At 39.0% G+C, this 16,814-nt stretch overlaps 1 protein-coding gene across 2 annotated transcripts in view; it reads right to left on the reverse strand.

Moving 5' to 3' along the window:
• Positions 1–14,699: 14,699 nt before the first annotated feature.
• LOC147635263 (protein RER1A-like) overlaps positions 14,700–16,814 on the reverse strand; it is a 35,651-nt gene continuing 33,536 nt past the window's right edge. Inside the window, exons 2-4 of one of the 2 annotated variants that reach the window (XM_086802488.1) lie at positions 15,521–15,701; positions 15,333–15,417; positions 14,700–15,132 (exon numbers count right to left, since the gene is read on the reverse strand). In XM_086802488.1, the coding sequence (XP_086658614.1) occupies positions 15,364–15,417; positions 15,521–15,701 (235 nt within the window). In that variant the 3' untranslated portion in view covers positions 14,700–15,132; positions 15,333–15,363. The remainder of the gene's footprint in view (positions 15,133–15,332; positions 15,418–15,520; positions 15,702–16,814) is intronic. The other variant, XM_086802487.1, reaches the window with a different exon arrangement.

Genomic DNA, 16,814 nt, shown 5'->3' on the forward strand with positions numbered 1-16,814 from the left:
AAGCTGAATTCCTCTGCATCGCCTGTAAAATCTTGAAAGCCAAATGTTGCCACCCCAACGACAATTCAAGACCGTGGTAAGGGAAAGGTAACGGAGTACTCCACACCACTTCCTCCAGAGCTAGTTTGGATTCCCAAACGATATCGATCGATACCACCTAGCTCAGGAAGGGGGGAGTCACGGGAAGCTTCTAGCTCCTCATGTCATTCACACGTTGATATAGAAGTTTCTGCACGCTCTACACCTACCCTTGTCAATACCCACCAAGAAACCAATGAGTCTACGTCTCCCCTTATAAATGTATCATCAGAAGCCATATCCTCCGTTCGTTCATGGGAGCATACACTACCATCTCTGCAACTTGATGTGGCCACAAGGGTTATAAAAAGCTATCTGCCCACATCACCACCTATAACCCACTGGACAAATTGGTTCCAAGGGGCTACAACATCATTGCAAAAAAAATGATCTACCCAAGGAAGGGGGGAGCATGTACTCACGTTCGACATTCTATTGCTTCCTCCCTAACCTTCTCCCCTGACCATGTAACTTCCAAATTCGAGGAAATGTATATATATAGCTTCATACACACACAAAAAAAAAGTAAAAAGAGCAAGAGCACATTAAGAGGAGAGTTATCCGCACACAATTAGAAACAAGATTGACCTGTCAACCTACTGATGCTATATCTGTGTTTGCAGATATGGCAGATGCACGAGCATCACACACTTCATCCACTCCCATCTTTGGTGAGAGGTATCATTTGTACCTTTCTCAGATATTTCACTTGTGCTATCCTGTAATTAAAACCGAATTGGGTCATATAGATGTACTAGCCAGCGAGGGAAATGTTAAGGAATTAGAATGGCTAATTCACCTATTGACCACCACGACTGACCCCTACTCCGTAGAGGATGTATCCTCGATAGCCTAAGTCTTTACTTTTCCACAGGATGACTATCCTTACATAGTTACATTCTTGACAAGTCTATGTGGATGGGAGGACGAAGAAGATATATCTAACGATGAATGGACGGATGAGACTCATGGCACTACCGAGGCTGATTTTATTTATTTGGATGATGCGGATAGAGGCTTAGCCTTAGGGCTACAGCCATAACTCTACAACATCCTCTTACCTTGATCCTCAGTATTAGTGTGTGGTGACTGGTAGGTAGGTTAGTGTTTTCAAGTTGTTTCTAGTTTTGTGTCCTTAATAAACGAGTCCTTATTTTTCCCACTGATGTGTCTCAAGGTATAGTGCTTGTTAGTTAATTGTACAGGTTGAAAAGTTTGAGGTGGGTTCGCTTTCATAGTCCTAGGACTACCGCAATGTTCATACATGGATATCTACATCAAATTGCGGGCATTTCTCATCAAATCAAGGAGATCTCCAAAATACAGGTGTAATTCTTCCATGCCCACTCTCTTTCATTTTTACTATTCAATTAATTGCATGAACTATAATGCATGACCACATGGAATTTGTCAAGCACTACTTAGTTTTTGAAGTTGCCTAAGGTGTTAGTGTAAATCATTAATTGAGTTTAACCTTATTTTAGAAATTCTTGGGAATGCATGATGTCTTTAGTTAACCTTGGAATATGGTTGTCTTAGGTCTAGGGTTAAAACCATCTTAATTCTTGAACAACCTGGCCGTGTGTGTTGACCTCTAAGACATATCTTCTACCCCTTTGTCGAAAGGATGTAAAAACGCATGATAATTTGGGAGCAAAAATCCAAAGAGATAAATGAAAAATAAAAAGAAAGGCCTACATAAAATGGCAATGTATGTCTGTTATGTGCTTTCACGGCCTATCGCCTTATTGACACTTGGTAGGCGAGGAGTATTCCACTCCAGACTGATGCCCTAGGTTGGTAGGGGGTAGCCTTGCCTAAGGTGAGCTAGTAGATTCCTGGAGAAGGCCTTGTGGTGGTAAACATGGCACCAAGTTCGATGCTAGTTTTGCTTTAGGGGGGTTGCCATTGTTTGTAAAAATTATCACGTGCATAAAAGAAATAAAGGCAAAAGACTCCTATGACTCTGATGTTTCTTGTGTCCTTAGGCTCTTGGGATTAGCTTGTTCTTAGAATAGACACATTGTGGTCATCTGTTTATTTATTAAGCTTGGTAATTTTCCTTGACTTAGGCCAATTTGTAGACCTTGATTAACCTTCGACACCTTGCTAACTCTTGAATTACTTTCAATAGTTTTAAACTCCTGTTAATTTGCTATGCTAGCTCCTTAATGTGACCTCTTAAACTAGGTTCTCATGGCATACTTCCATTGTGGTCTAACATGCTTGATTTTATTTTTGATACACTCTATATCTTTTGAAGACCAAGCATGCTTTCACTCTACTTCCATGTTTTGCAGATATAGTCTACCACAACAAACCCTGTCGAGCTTACCATACCATAGCTTCCGAGGACGGAATCTACATCAGGAAGGGGGCATGTTAACCTATATGATGGCGAACATTGAGACGTATTACTTTTTACGTCATATAATTATTTTACGTATTCTGAATCATGGGCCGGGCTTGTCGGCACCACATGTAAAGGGTAAGGGGATTGGGTGATCGCCGATGAGAGGCGCACCTCGAATTTCATCAGGATAAGGGTTAGGATCGGTCGGCCATGTGTGGGTGCCCATGTGTGAACGCTCATGTCACATATAAAAGTCAAATGTAACCTAAAACCTCTCATTCTCTCTGAGTGTTGAATACAAGGAGTGCTCTTGCTTCATCTTCTCCATCTCCTTCTCCGGTGTGTGTGTGTGGGTGAGAGAGAGAGAGTGTGTGTGTGTGTAGCGATCGAGCATTGCGTGGCGGCACAGCGGCGGCGGCTCCTTCTTCATCGCGGCACGAGAATCCTTCACGACGACGGTCTGAGCGGTGAGTGACACACCATTGCTCTCTGTTTTGAGCTTGCTGGTTTCCTGGTTGTGTGTTTGCAGCCATTCATGGCTCGCACACGGTGCTTGGCAAGTCCCTAGCTCCGACACATGCGGCAAGAGCGCACACATAGTTATAGTACCAACTCATGTAGTCAGGTTCACACAATGGACCAAGTTTTGTATGTTATAATAGGAGGGTAATTTCCCTTATAGTATGTACTCTTATCTCTTTACGTTATTGTTGTAAAGAAGAGAAGAGAATAGAAGAAAATTCAACCATCGATCTCTATTGTGTGCTTATCTGCTCTTGTGTGTGTATGTTTCCTTCTCAAGCTCATTCTCTCCCCCACATTCTTCTCATGGTATCAGAGCACCAATTTGTCTGAAGATCTCAAGTGGAAAGAAAAGGGAAAGCAAAGGAAGCAGTAAACGGGTGAGTTCATCTCTTTCCCTTTGATTTAGAAGCAAAGGGAAAAAGCATCAAGCAAGTGCAATGTTAAGGTGCACCATCACATCTTATGGTTCCCTTCATGGTGCACCATCAATCTCTTCAAGTAGCTAGGCAAGAGCATCAAGCAAGTGCAATGTTAAGGTGCACCATCACACCTTATGGTTCCCTTCATGATGGTGAAGCAAAGGGAAAAAGTGATTTTCGAATTTGGATTTAAGGCATGTCTACAAAAGTGTCGACTTTAATTGTTTATGCCTGATTTCTGGTTCGGCACAAACTTGCAATAAAATTTTGGTTACAGGATAGCCTATGCATAGAATCTTCATAGAATCTAAGATTTTCAAGTTGTTGGTGGATCTATGTTTATGTGACTTTTTCATATATAGTTACAGAGTATAACAAGTTTATAGTACTTATGTGTTAGAGATTGGAGATCTATTATAAGTGCATAAGTTTTTACAAGCACTATTTGGTAAGTTACTATAGGTTAAGATGTCTGATAGCTTGTCACAAATTACGAGTGAGAATCCAAATAAGAACAATTTCTAGGCTTGGGAATTCACTAACTAATTTCCTTGGATACTGGGAGTTCATCTCATAAGTGATGAGAAGGAGCCATAGATTACTGAAGAAAATCCCACCCCCACAACAAGTGTATACATATAAAGCATGCCATGAAAGAGCCAAAAAGGTGTATTGATTGTCTATTAGTGTGACAAACTCTACGACTACATATATAGGATGCACAAGTGCCTAATGAGGCTTGGAACACCTTGGTGATATACAATACAAACACTCAAGCTAGGAAGATGTAGTTAAAGAAAGAGCTACATAATGTGACCAAAGGGAAGATGAGTATAAACGATCACTCGGTGAAGGTTAAAGGGCTTACAAATGCCCTTGCTTCTATTGGATCACCAATAGATGACAATGATATAGTATCGGTGACCTTGAATGGTCTTGGCAAGGAATACACTTAGTTTCAGACCTCCATTGGAGTTAACTTTTCTCATTTTTAGGAAGTGATTACTCTCCTCATTTATGGGGAGATGAATATTGGGGGAGGTTCATCCTCAAGAAATTCACATGAGCAAGCCTTTTGCTCAGATTTAGGAGGACGTAGAGGTAGATCGTCATCTAGAGGATGCAGTGGTGGTCGATTTTGGAAATCAAAACTTGAAACAACAATAAGAAGAAGAAAATCAATCTTATAGGTGGAAGAGGCTACTCTACAGACAGTGGGAACCAAACAGGCCGAGGTGGTTGGAAAAGAAATTAAACTACAAATAGCCTTACTATGGCAAACTAGGGCACATTATTACAAAGAATTTCTATAAAAAGTAAAATGATATCATAAGTGGAAAGTTACAACAAAGGAAACTATGCATCATCTAAACAAGGTGATGATAGAAGTTGATGTATCACATGCTTAGTTCCATGAAAGGAAATGTGTCAAGATTAGGAGATATTTGCTATGTGGATTCTGGTGCCTCTAACCACATGACTAGTCATGGTGAGTGGTTTAGGGATATGCAAAAAATAGAAAAACTAGGGTATGTGGTAACATGTAATGATACAATGCAACCCATTGCGCATGTTGGTTGCCGAAGTTTAAGGTTGATGGTGTGCACAAAGTACGTGAAGTATGCTAGCTTGGTAAATAAGCCAAACATGTTTTCCCACATGAAAAGCACATTAGTGCAAGGCCATTGGATATTATACATTATGATGTACTATGTTACATTCATTGATTGCACTATGAAAGTGTGGGTTTACTTTATAAAGGAGAAAAGTGAGGTGTTTGCTCACTTTCAAAGATTTAAAGCCTTGGTTGAGAACGAAAAATGTATGCAGATCAAATGACTAAGATCATATGGTGGGGGAGAATATTTCTCCAATGATTTTAGTGATTTCTTGAAAAATTAGGGAATCAAGAGGCAATTCACATTCACATACAGGTACACTTCGCAAATAGAATGGTGAACGACAAAAAGGAAAAATAGGCACATTGCATAAGTTGTTCGTCGTGCCATGATGTTTGAAAAGAATATGCCAAATCATTTTTGGTCTTAAGCAATAACAGTTGTTTTTTAGATTATAAACAAAACTCCCATTGTAGCTATTCATGGCATGATGCCTGAATATGTAAAAAAATAGATGTGCCTCACTCGAAAGTATTTCAATATATTGTATATGTGCATGTTCATGATGAAGTGTGAACCGTCATATCCAAAGGTAGAAAAATGCATCTTCATTGATTATACGTTGGAGCAAAAAGGTGATAGATGCTATAACCCTACCACTCATGGGATGCGAGTAATAAGAGATGTCTTTGATGAGATGAGTAGCTAGTATGCACTAGTGAAGGCAACTGAAGATGTACATGTGAGAAGTAATGATGTTGTCCCACATGTAAAGCAACAATCACAATTGCTTAGTGGACCTAGAGAGTCCTCTAGCAATGGATGCAATGTTAGTCCATATTCAAGCAAGTTGAGGACACGTGCAAGGAATGTAAATGCATCATCTTGTGGTATTGTAGGTGTTGCTAAACATGTATCACACAAAGGGAAGGAAAAGGTGAATCAAGCTTTTGTGTGTGATTTGTGAGCATGTCACTCTTATGTGGATGGTGACTTTATTGGCTCTAAGTAGAGCCTCGATGAGACCAGCTTGGCATTTTGTGGGTGGTGGTTATTCCTAGTGCACGAAGAACCATGGCTATTTTGAGAACACCTTCTAGTAGTGATCCAAGTGTACGCAGATCTACTTGGGTTAGATACCTTGTTGACATGATAGATTTAGAACCCATCACTATGCTTACATGGTTAAAGAAATACACAAGATAGAGCCCACTTGTTTTAAGTAGGCACTTGGAAATCAAAAATAGGAAGATGCCATGGATGACGAGATGGCAACATTGGATACAATTGCAACATAGAAATATGAAGGCAATGGAATGTCAATGGGTGTAAAATGTCAGGCACAACTCATATGGATTTGTAAACAGGTATGTCTGGTTGTTACCACACGAGTTATGCGCAAACATATGTCATTGACTATGAGGAGACATTCAACTTGGTTATTAGAATGGAAATCGTAGAGCTATCATTGCTATATCTCAAGGGTTGTTCTTTACATTAGATGGATGTAAAGAATGTATTCTTGCATGGTGATTTAAAAGAAGAAGTTTATATGATGCAAGAACCAGGTTATGAGAGCAATGCACATCCAAATTTTGCATACAAGCTATGCAAAGCCTTGTATGGCTGCATGCAAGCTATGCAAATCCTTGTATGGCTTAAAGCACACACCTAGTTACCATTGGATTTCAGATATCCAATTTAGATTTTTCATTTTATGTGAAAAAAGACAAATAGAAGGATCATGTTGCTAATAATTATGTGGATGACTTGAATCATTGGTGATAATGACATACATGATGTTAGGATGCTTTTGAAGCAAAAGTTTGAGAGAGATGAAAGGTTATAGTGATGACAACTCACATGATGTTAGGATGCTTTTGAAGCAGAAGTTTGAGATGAAAGTTTTGGGTGAGCTGTGGTATTTTCTTAGTATAGAGGTGGTGAGATCACCTAATGGCATTTTGATGCTCTACAGAGATAGTATGTCTTGGACATGTTGTCCAAGTATGGTATGACATGTTGTAAACTTATTTCATTGCTATGGGATTAGAACATTAAGATTTCTACATATACATGTGAGCTTTTGGAGGAGGACCCCACTATGTATAGGTGCATAGTGGGGGGTAGCTTGATCTACATGACCGATTACTAGACCAAATTTGATCTGGATTTGTGAGTTAGTTTATGCACATCCCTAGGAAGCCACACTTGGATGTGGCTAGATGGATTCTTATATATATAAAGTCCATTGTTAATTATGAACTTTTATACGAGGTACATAGCTACATGGGTTTACAGATGCCAATTGGGCCAGTAGTGTCTCATACACGAGATCTACCAGTGGCTTTATGTTTTCTTTCAGGAGTGTTGTTGTGAGTTAAAGTAGTAAGTAATAGCCGACAGTTGCTTTGTATGTGAGGACCCTCACCCCCTATATACAATAAAATATGTCTTTCCAAAGTATGGTAATGATGTCTAGAACATGTATCAAGTAGAGAGTCTCGCCTAGGGGGCATTATGCGCAATGGCCTAGTGTCCGGCTAACCAACAACATGCGTCTCATATCTGCCAAAAAATCCTTGTAATACCATGAAATGTATATGATTCCTCCTGCACAAGTCCCTTCATGATTCTCACAAGTAAGAGGCGAATGGTACTACGTATAACTACACAGTAACGTCTTACTCCTTAATCACGAAGCAGACAACCTCTACACCTTTGGACTAACTCCATTGTTTCTTAGAGTCTAATTGCCCAATTTACCCATTTTCCTAAGTTTTCAAATAAATTTTGGTTTCATCTCCTTATTTGGGTCCATCCTGTCTCACCGGCTTTCTAGTGGTATATCCATTTTCTACTTCGACCAGATCTATAGGCACAACCTAATCCCCTAGATCTACCCTACCACCTACCCCACTGGGCCTATGGAGCTGGCATGAACTCACACATCCATAATTTATATACCTGGTTCATTACTCACACACCCAACTAAAGCAATAAAAACAGTTCACGCATGCACTCTACGGCATATATTTCTTTTTTTCAAAAACTAGCATTTAACTTAAAACTTTTATACATCAAAATGTATGAAAACAATCATTTTGAAAATTCAAATGTATGTTTAAAAACATATATAGTGAAACTTATACTGAAACTCTAGAATACCATCCAGCAATGAAAACAAATCACATATGCACTTTTTTTTTTCAAAACTAGCAATGTACTGAAAAACATACATACTAAAAAGCTCAAATACCATTCAGCTATATATAAAGCAATGTCATATATATCCAAAATATCTCCTCGCACCATGCCTCTACTTCTTGGACCGGAAGGTATGCACCATTAGGCCCGATCACTCCAACTTGTGCCACTATCCAGTGAAGCCCAAAAGTCTCACATCCCAAATTGGTAGGACGCTTCTATTGTCCATACCATTACTACCAAGGCACAAACACTCCAAGTCATGATCACACTAGACTCTCGACTGACACGTAAAAATAGTTGGATTTTCTAATTTTATTCTTTCCTTAGGCGTAAGGTCTCTAAGGGTGCTTTTCCTAATCCTTTATTGTTAAGGAAATTTCCAATTTCTGAGCACTATACTCCTAAAGGTCAAAAGCTCCTAACATTTTATGGTCATAAGTCTTTCTAGAGATATTATATTTTTCACTGTTTTTTTCAAAATTGCCTAAACTTTAAGTCACTTTTCTAACCTTATACTAAGGTCTTAGTCTTTAAGTCACTTTTCTAACCTTGTGTTTCTTGATAATAAAACATCTAACTATTCAAGCTTGATGTTCAAGATTTTTACCTGGTCTTCCTTTACCTGCTTCTTGATAATAAAACATCTAACTATTCAAGCTTGATGTTCAAGAGTTTTACCTGGTCTTCCTTTATCTAGATAGATTTTTACCTGGACAGATTCCACTCTTCAAAGTCCTTTTTCTCTTCCCGAAGGTCTTCCTTTACCTAAGGTCTTTCTTTATCCCTTGAGTCCATCTAATCTTTTAATAGAACTTTACTCATTCTTCCAAGTAATCTGGCATTCTAGATTGCTTGAGATAATTTTTATACAGGGTTCATCTCTCTAAGACCTTATTGAACCTTTGGTTTAGTCTTTTCTTTTCTTTTTTCAAGGGTCTTAATTCATTTGATTTACTTGAACTAGGACCTTTGGTTTAGTCTTTTCTTTTCTTTTTTCAAGGGTCTTAATTCATTTGATTTACTTGAACTAGGACCTTCATTGGCCTTAATTCTATCAATCTTGATTTTCTCGCTCTAAGGTTTCACTATCTCTTTCTAGATTTATCTCTCTCTTGGTTCTTGTCGGACATTTGTGTATTTCCTTTACTCCATTCTTTTCTAAATTTGGTTCCTTCATAGAAATTCCTACTCTTATTCATTAACTTATCTTTAATCCGGTTTGTAAGGGATAAATTTCATTAGTAGGCGCATTCTCTCCCTAAAATGACTAGGGATTTACTCATTTTAGAGTCATATTCACATGTCTTCTTTACCATAATTTGTTAGCGATTCCAATGTGGAATAATCCCATCATTTTACTAACTCTTCTAAAGATATCTATGGGCAAAATTTAGGGTATGAGTTCACATGCACAATTGTGTATTTGACTTACATTAAGCATGCTTGAACCTCATCTTTCTAGGGTTAGCCTTTTCTTTCTTTTAAAAATTTTCACCAAATCTAAGGCTAGATTTATAGTTTCTTCTAAGCTAAAAATTAGCACTTCATAACTAGGGTAAAAGATTTTAAAATCTAGTTGGAATGGGAATAATAGCCAACTTATGTGCATTTTCTATGTATGGTGCACAATTAGAGGATGTGACGACCCAACATAAGAATCTTCTAAATCTAATTGATTTATTTTATTCTTGAGCTAAATTCAATGACTTAAATAACCTATGGTCTCAATTAACAAAAGATAAAAATTATTTATGGAAGGGGGATAAAACTAGTTTAAGTGCACATTTTAAATGCACTTAAAAACTCCAATTTTGATACCCAAAGCAATTACCCTTTTATGGCTTCAATGATTCCAAACAACCTAAGATTATTCTATCCCTATCCAAGCCAAAATTAAGGTGTGCCCATTTATTTCCAGGCTTCCTAAAAAGATTGTCAAAATAAAGTCTATGCTTATTATCCTAAGGTTCACTGGCAAAAAATAATTGCATAGAGCATAAATGATAAAAAGAAATCATATGCAAAGGATTGGTCAAAGGCTTAACCTATGGATGACTATTCAAAGGCTTCGACAAGGTCAATCTATTTAAATTGGCCTATTGAATGGTTTCCAAGAGCATAAGGTAGATACCTAAGATAAAGTTATTTTTATTTACAATCGAATAACATAATGCTCGAAAAGAATTAAATTGAAAGGCAAGGATTAAAAACATCAAAAAAGGTATTCTTGAACTAATTTAATTTTTTGAAAACTTAGATGATTTGCTTACTTGTAAAAAGTGAATAAAAATGAGGTTGATGCACTGTAGTAGATGTAGAGGACCCTTCAAAGCCTCCAAAAAAACTTGCTTCCTTTTGGCCTTGGAATCAATTCCCCCACAAGCTTCAATGTGAAATAAATAGCTAGTTTGACATCTTGTTCTAGTACTACAAGGGTATTGATGATGAAAATACTAGCTTAGTGGAGCATAATAGTAGGCATGGAGATTCAAAGCACATGGGACCCCCTTTTATAAATGATAGCCCCTTCACATGCATGTATATGACGCTATTTGGTATAGCCATCTTAGACTAATGCATGCACTAGTCTAAGGTGGCTCACACACCAAGCTAGGTTAATTTTAATTTATTTTTGCCAAGTGCTATCAACATCCTGGCCCATGCTACTAGCCCAAGGGTAAAACCCACATGTCGAACTCATCTATGGAGTCAATTTTTTTAAATTATCAATGAGCTTCCGTATATATGTATTTGTGTACAAATGTGACACTAATATTACTATTTGACCTTGCTTCATTTTTTTCACCGCATGTGAACCTTAGATCTGTAGGCCAAAACTAATGCTTCTATCTAAATGTTAATTTTTTCAAGGCTTTTACTCAAACTCAAAAAATTTCCCATGTGGTCGCTTAATTTATCACACTTTACTCTACTTCAAAAGTACACAATTTTCTCATTTTTAAGCCAAAAATACTTTATTTAATAAATTTTTTATATAGGCAAAAGGGATCTTACATTGTCAATTACAAAGGCAGAGTACAAGCCTTAGGGCACTACAGCTTGTGATGTAGCTTGGTTTCAGAAGCTAATTGGTGATATGGGTGAGCCCTTGGATAGGGCGGTTGTCATTTATTGTGACAACGTGAGTAGCATACAACTGGCCACCAATAACCCAGTATGCCATGCTAGGAAGAAGCACATTGAGGTGCATTATCATTTTGTGAGAGAGAAGGTCATAGTAGGTGATGTGGATTTGGTATATGTCAGTACGGAGGATCAAGTGACTGACATCTTCAGAGAGGCATTAGGTACAAAGAAGCTGCACAAGTTTAGGAGCTTACTTGGAGTGTAGTGTGTGGAGTTGAGCTCGACGAAGAGTGTTCTCAACTAGTACTATGGACATTGATAACCTGCCTGGGTGAGAGCTTGCACAATTACGCCTCCGATTGGGTTGGTGAGTTTATGGGCGATATGCCACCACCAGTGGTTTACAGGCTATGTGAGCCACTTTGGTGTACTAGAGTTATGGCATAGCTATAGCGCCAGTTCATGTAGCCGGTTTTACACTATGGACCAACCTTTATATGTTATAGTAGGAGAGACTTTCCCGTATAGTATGTACTCTTCTCTCTTTATGTTATGGTTGTAGAGAAGAGAAGAGAATAGAAGAAAATTCAGCGTTCACCTCTCTTGTGTGCTTGTCTACTCTTGTGTGTGTGTGTGTTTTCTTTGCAAAAGGAGCTCAGGCTCATCCTCTTCCCCACATTCTTATCACTAGTTTGCTATGATATTTCTTTCCTTATACAAGCTTCTCTCAGTACGTTCAATTTCATCCCCCAATGAGTAAACGTGTCCCCTTAATCAAAACCTTTAATTGTAAGCGACCAATTGGATGATTGCCTTCTCTTATAAGCCTCCAAAAAGTATGTGTGTTGTCCTCTCTAGTAATTAGAGCTCACAGTAATAGAATATGAGCCTCTACACACGACTTGGAGTGCTCCAACCTGTTGTTTTCTTGCACAAAGAGTGCACAATTGAGAGTGAGTGTGTCAATCCATTAAGCCTCTTTCCCTCTGTATACCCTTATACACTAGCCATCCACTTAAGCCAATACACTAAGAGCCTCTATACACCTCTTTTCCTTTATACACTAACCATCCAGTTAAGCCTTAAGTGTGTGCATGTCCCATTTTGCTGTCATACTTTAGTTCTAAAAGACATCACGGTAGCACTTGTTTTGAAATCACACCATGGCCACAACACCCTCCTATACATAGAATATTTGAGGCTAAGCATTTCCAAGGTAAGTAAAACATTCAAAAGAATGAGAAGGATCCATCCTAGGATAACAAGTGTCCCAAGGACTTTCATCTTGAATTATTGATGATTTCACTAGGCAATGGGTTGAAGGCGTTGTTAAGGCATCGTCAAGAATGCCATAATATTCTCCTCTTTTGAACATGCTTGCACATGCTAGATTAAGAGCCCTTGCGTATATAAGATTGTCTACACAAACACTCCACCCAAGTTAGATAGCTTCTTCTCCTTATCTTGCATATGGTGTGCTTCTCCTCTCTCCACGTGGGTTAATTCTTATTACTTTCTTGGGGGGTTGATTGGAAAATATAGAAGTATTGCATGAGTTCACCAAAAGGATTTTTTGAATTCTTTTTTTTTTTAATGGTACTTACATAAGGGATTTTTTAAAGGATTTTAAAAAAAAGATTTTGAGGTACTTACAAAATTGTGCTTAGATAGGGAATTTTTTAAAGGATTTTTCTAAAAGTAACTTTGTAAAGGGACCATTTTAAATACTCAAAATTCACAGATAACAAATTTTATAAATAGCCCTTTAAAACGCACATGATATACATGCTTTTCATAGAGTGAACCCCCCCAAGATCACTTCCCGATGGTTTCCTATGCATCTCTTGAAGTCACCAGCTTTATTGCCCAAGTAATGATTTTACTCTTGTTAATATCCTTAGACCCTATGCTGATAATCCACTTGACCCTATTACTTTACTATTGTTAATATCCTTGGACCTTATGCTTATAATTCATTTATAATCCACTTGACCCTATTATTTTACTTTTGTTAATATCCTTGGACCCTATGCTTATAATTCCTTCATATGGAAAGTTTAGTCTAGACCAAAAATTCAAACCTATTTACAATAACCAAGATTATTGATTCAACCCTAAGAAGAAGAAAAAAAGTGTGTACATAATGATCATCCCATTGTCACTCATTTAGAAGAAACCATTGATACATTTGTCCCAACTCCTTTGCTAGATAAAAACAAGACCCAACATTATGCATGAGCAGAGTCCAAATGGCATAGTTTCCCTTTTTAACTAACTAGATACGACACGTGGCCTTGGCATATGACCCATATTTATGATCAAATGATTGAGCATAGCTTGTCATAAATATGATGTTCCAATGTTCAAAGCATGAGATGTAAAGGCATGGGGTCAACACAAGTGATAACCCTTTAGATCATAAGGGTGAGAGATTGCAATACTTGAACGCCACTAGCATGTAGGTTGGTGCAATGGTGATTTGATCTTACTTTACTAAGAACAGCAACAAGCAAATTGTGGATTTGCCATAGAGCTGAAAAGTACGTCTTACTGTCTCGTGCAAAGACCGCCAATTCGAGCTCCATCCTTGTCAAGAGGGTATGCTTGTTCAAAGGGCCACCACTTCGGACGTGCACATCAAAGAACCCCAACTTCTGAGTCCCAAAGGAGGGGTGCACATACTCGGGGCAAAACAAGGGGTATGGATGGATGGCCAGGTTCGTGCAGACCATCACGAGTGGGACTCACCTGTGTTAGGTTCACATCCTCATGTAATACTTTTGTATCACCATGAAATTCATATTTTGTGACTTCAGACATACACATGGTCACTCGGAAAACCGAATATGTTCTTAGCAAATGCGTCTTCTAGCAACTCTGCCCTTTTGAGAGCAATTGCAAAACAGTAATTATACAAAAATCAAGGGGAAGTGAAGGTTAGTCAAGTTATGTGGCCAGGCGTTAAGACACTTGGTGAAAGGAGCCCTGGGGCCCTATATATATGTGCATGCACGCTCAACTTCAAGCCACAAGCCACAAGCCACAAACCACCACCTTACAGAAGTCTCACTTTTAGTAGCAAGGAAGCTATTTCCTTCGAACACATTATACCCTCGTAAATATCAGCGTTGAAGAAAAACGATTTTCTCAAACATCTACGGTGACACCATCAACAGGTCCATGGGCAGCAACTACAAACAAGAGGGCTAACTTGCACTCAGGCTTAGATCACCGCCTAGTATGTTCTTTTCGGTTTTAAATCTTAGCCACCAACAAACTAGTTATCTGAGCAGCATTTTAGTGAAAAAGGCACACTACTAGTAGATGGCCCCATGCTTGCAAATCCCAACATCAGAGCCACATTTAATACACACTCCCAAAGCAGAAAGCAGAGAAAGATGAACGCACAAAGCAAGGGAACAATACGTTTAATGATGTCTAAATGTGTCACAAATTTGACTCTCCTTTCTAGGCCCTTCGTGTGTAGTGTTTACTAATTACACAAAGCCAGAGCAGAAATCTCCGTTTAAAGCAATTTTGAGGGAAGTAAAATCTGTTGATAAATTTCACTCACCCTACAGAAACTGTCTTCCCAAATGTCAGGATTCACCCAATAGATGTATTAAAGTACTAATTCCTAATCACCAACCTCTTAGGTGTGACATACCCATTGGCAGGGCGCCCATGAAAAGCCAGCCATGACATTATAATGCAACTCTTCATCAATTTCGATGGTTCTTAACAGACCAGATTCAAACCATAACTCTCAACCTGATGTCTCGACATCAGTAACTTCTTGGGTCTTGGAGTCAGCTCTTCCCTCACCAAAATCCATTGCAACCTACACAAAACTAGACTATGTCATGCTCAGAACTAGCTTTGTACAAGACAACATGAGACCACAAATATGTGATGCCATGAAGGGAAAACACAATGTGTGCATTCACAATAGAAAGCCCACACAAATCATGTCTTTCAACAACTTAGATTTTTAACAGTGACGGCGCACACGTAGACAATTAAAAAAGAAACGACCGTCACCCTTCTTCCTCATCAACTGTGCAGCAGCATTTTAATCTCTAGAAGCGCTTGCCTTATCAGATGAAGACGTCTTCCCTGCATACCGCTGCAGAAAATCCCCAGAAACAAAAACTCTTAGAGATGCGTATAACATGACATTTACAGATAGTAGCCAGATGCATGTATTGATATGCTCCTAAGAAAACTACCTGTTTGCCAAAATCAAATGGGACATATTTGTATTTGATCATGTGTCGTAGTTGCCGCTTCATAGTGAGAACAAAGAGTACCACCCAGTAAAGCAGTAGAATAGGCCAGAAAACAGGCACATCGAATACTGAGAAGAATGTCATTACAAATGCCACACAGAGTGCTTTTGTCAACGAGTACCTGTAAAACAAACAAAGCAATTAAAACAACAGAGGATACTGTAACCACATACACATGCGCTTGAGAGAGAGAGAGAGAGAGAGAGAGAGAGAGATTTATCGTTGCCTGAGAGAGGCCAAAATAACCCACGACATCAAAAAGGTACAATGTCTATACAGCCTGTAACAGGAATAGGGCATCCATAAAGCTATAAAGAAATAGAAGAACTGGGCAGGTCATAGCTACGACCATGTGTATCTCTGCTATAGCTGCAAGCTCACTGTGTCAAAGCAATGGGATTTTAGAGGCAGCTGAAAACCTCATGTTTAGAGGCACAAGATGGTAAAGCCTTCCATGTGTCTACAATAACCCCTCTGCACTCTGCAGTTTCCCCGGGGCAGCGAACATAATGCTGGGTCCGTGGGATGCTGAGTTCCAAAATGTCCTTGGACACGTGGTTAGAACCTAACTTAGAAATTGAAAGTACCCTCAATAAGTTGTAGCATTAACTAGATTCTTTTCACAAGAGTAAATAGTAGGATTGCATGTTCATAGTCCCAGAGCACTCCAAACGTAGGTTTTTTTCCAAAGCACCACGTCCATTGTGGAGAAAATGATCCTTACAGCCCTTCTTTGCTTCACAAGGCCTAATGATACAGAGAAAGGATATGCATCCCACATGCAGGCCATGCCACACGGAAGGTATGCACGTGACATCCTCATCCCCTCCTTAACTTGAGGAGGGGTGCACATAATCCTCTGTCGCTCCAACATGGTATCTGACTGCAGGCTCAACCTCCAACATGATCTGCCTCCTTGGAAATTGCAAGCACTCAAACTAGCCCCTTTGCCTTTGGATGCTCTGCTGGCATGGTAGATTCACGAAAACCTCGAGAAAAGACTGAAGCACTCAACTCATTCTCATTCTCAATGGATTTGGAGAAGGCATATTCTTCCTCTGCGGGATCACCTTCGAGTCTGGCACTGTCTGCACCTCAAGATCATCCTCTGGAATCTAGTCCTTACTTGCGAACTCTGTCTCTGTTGCCACTTCCTCTCTTGAAAGTTGCATGGCACACTCAGGCACTCCCTCTTGCTGAGCTTCGTCCATGGGTGGACTCACCACTGTACTTG

The sequence above is a fragment of the Cibotium barometz genome, chromosome 9 (genome assembly GCF_041138505.1).
Source record: "Cibotium barometz isolate CiBa-2024 chromosome 9, ASM4113850v1, whole genome shotgun sequence".
NCBI lineage: Eukaryota > Viridiplantae > Streptophyta > Polypodiopsida > Cyatheales > Cibotiaceae > Cibotium > Cibotium barometz.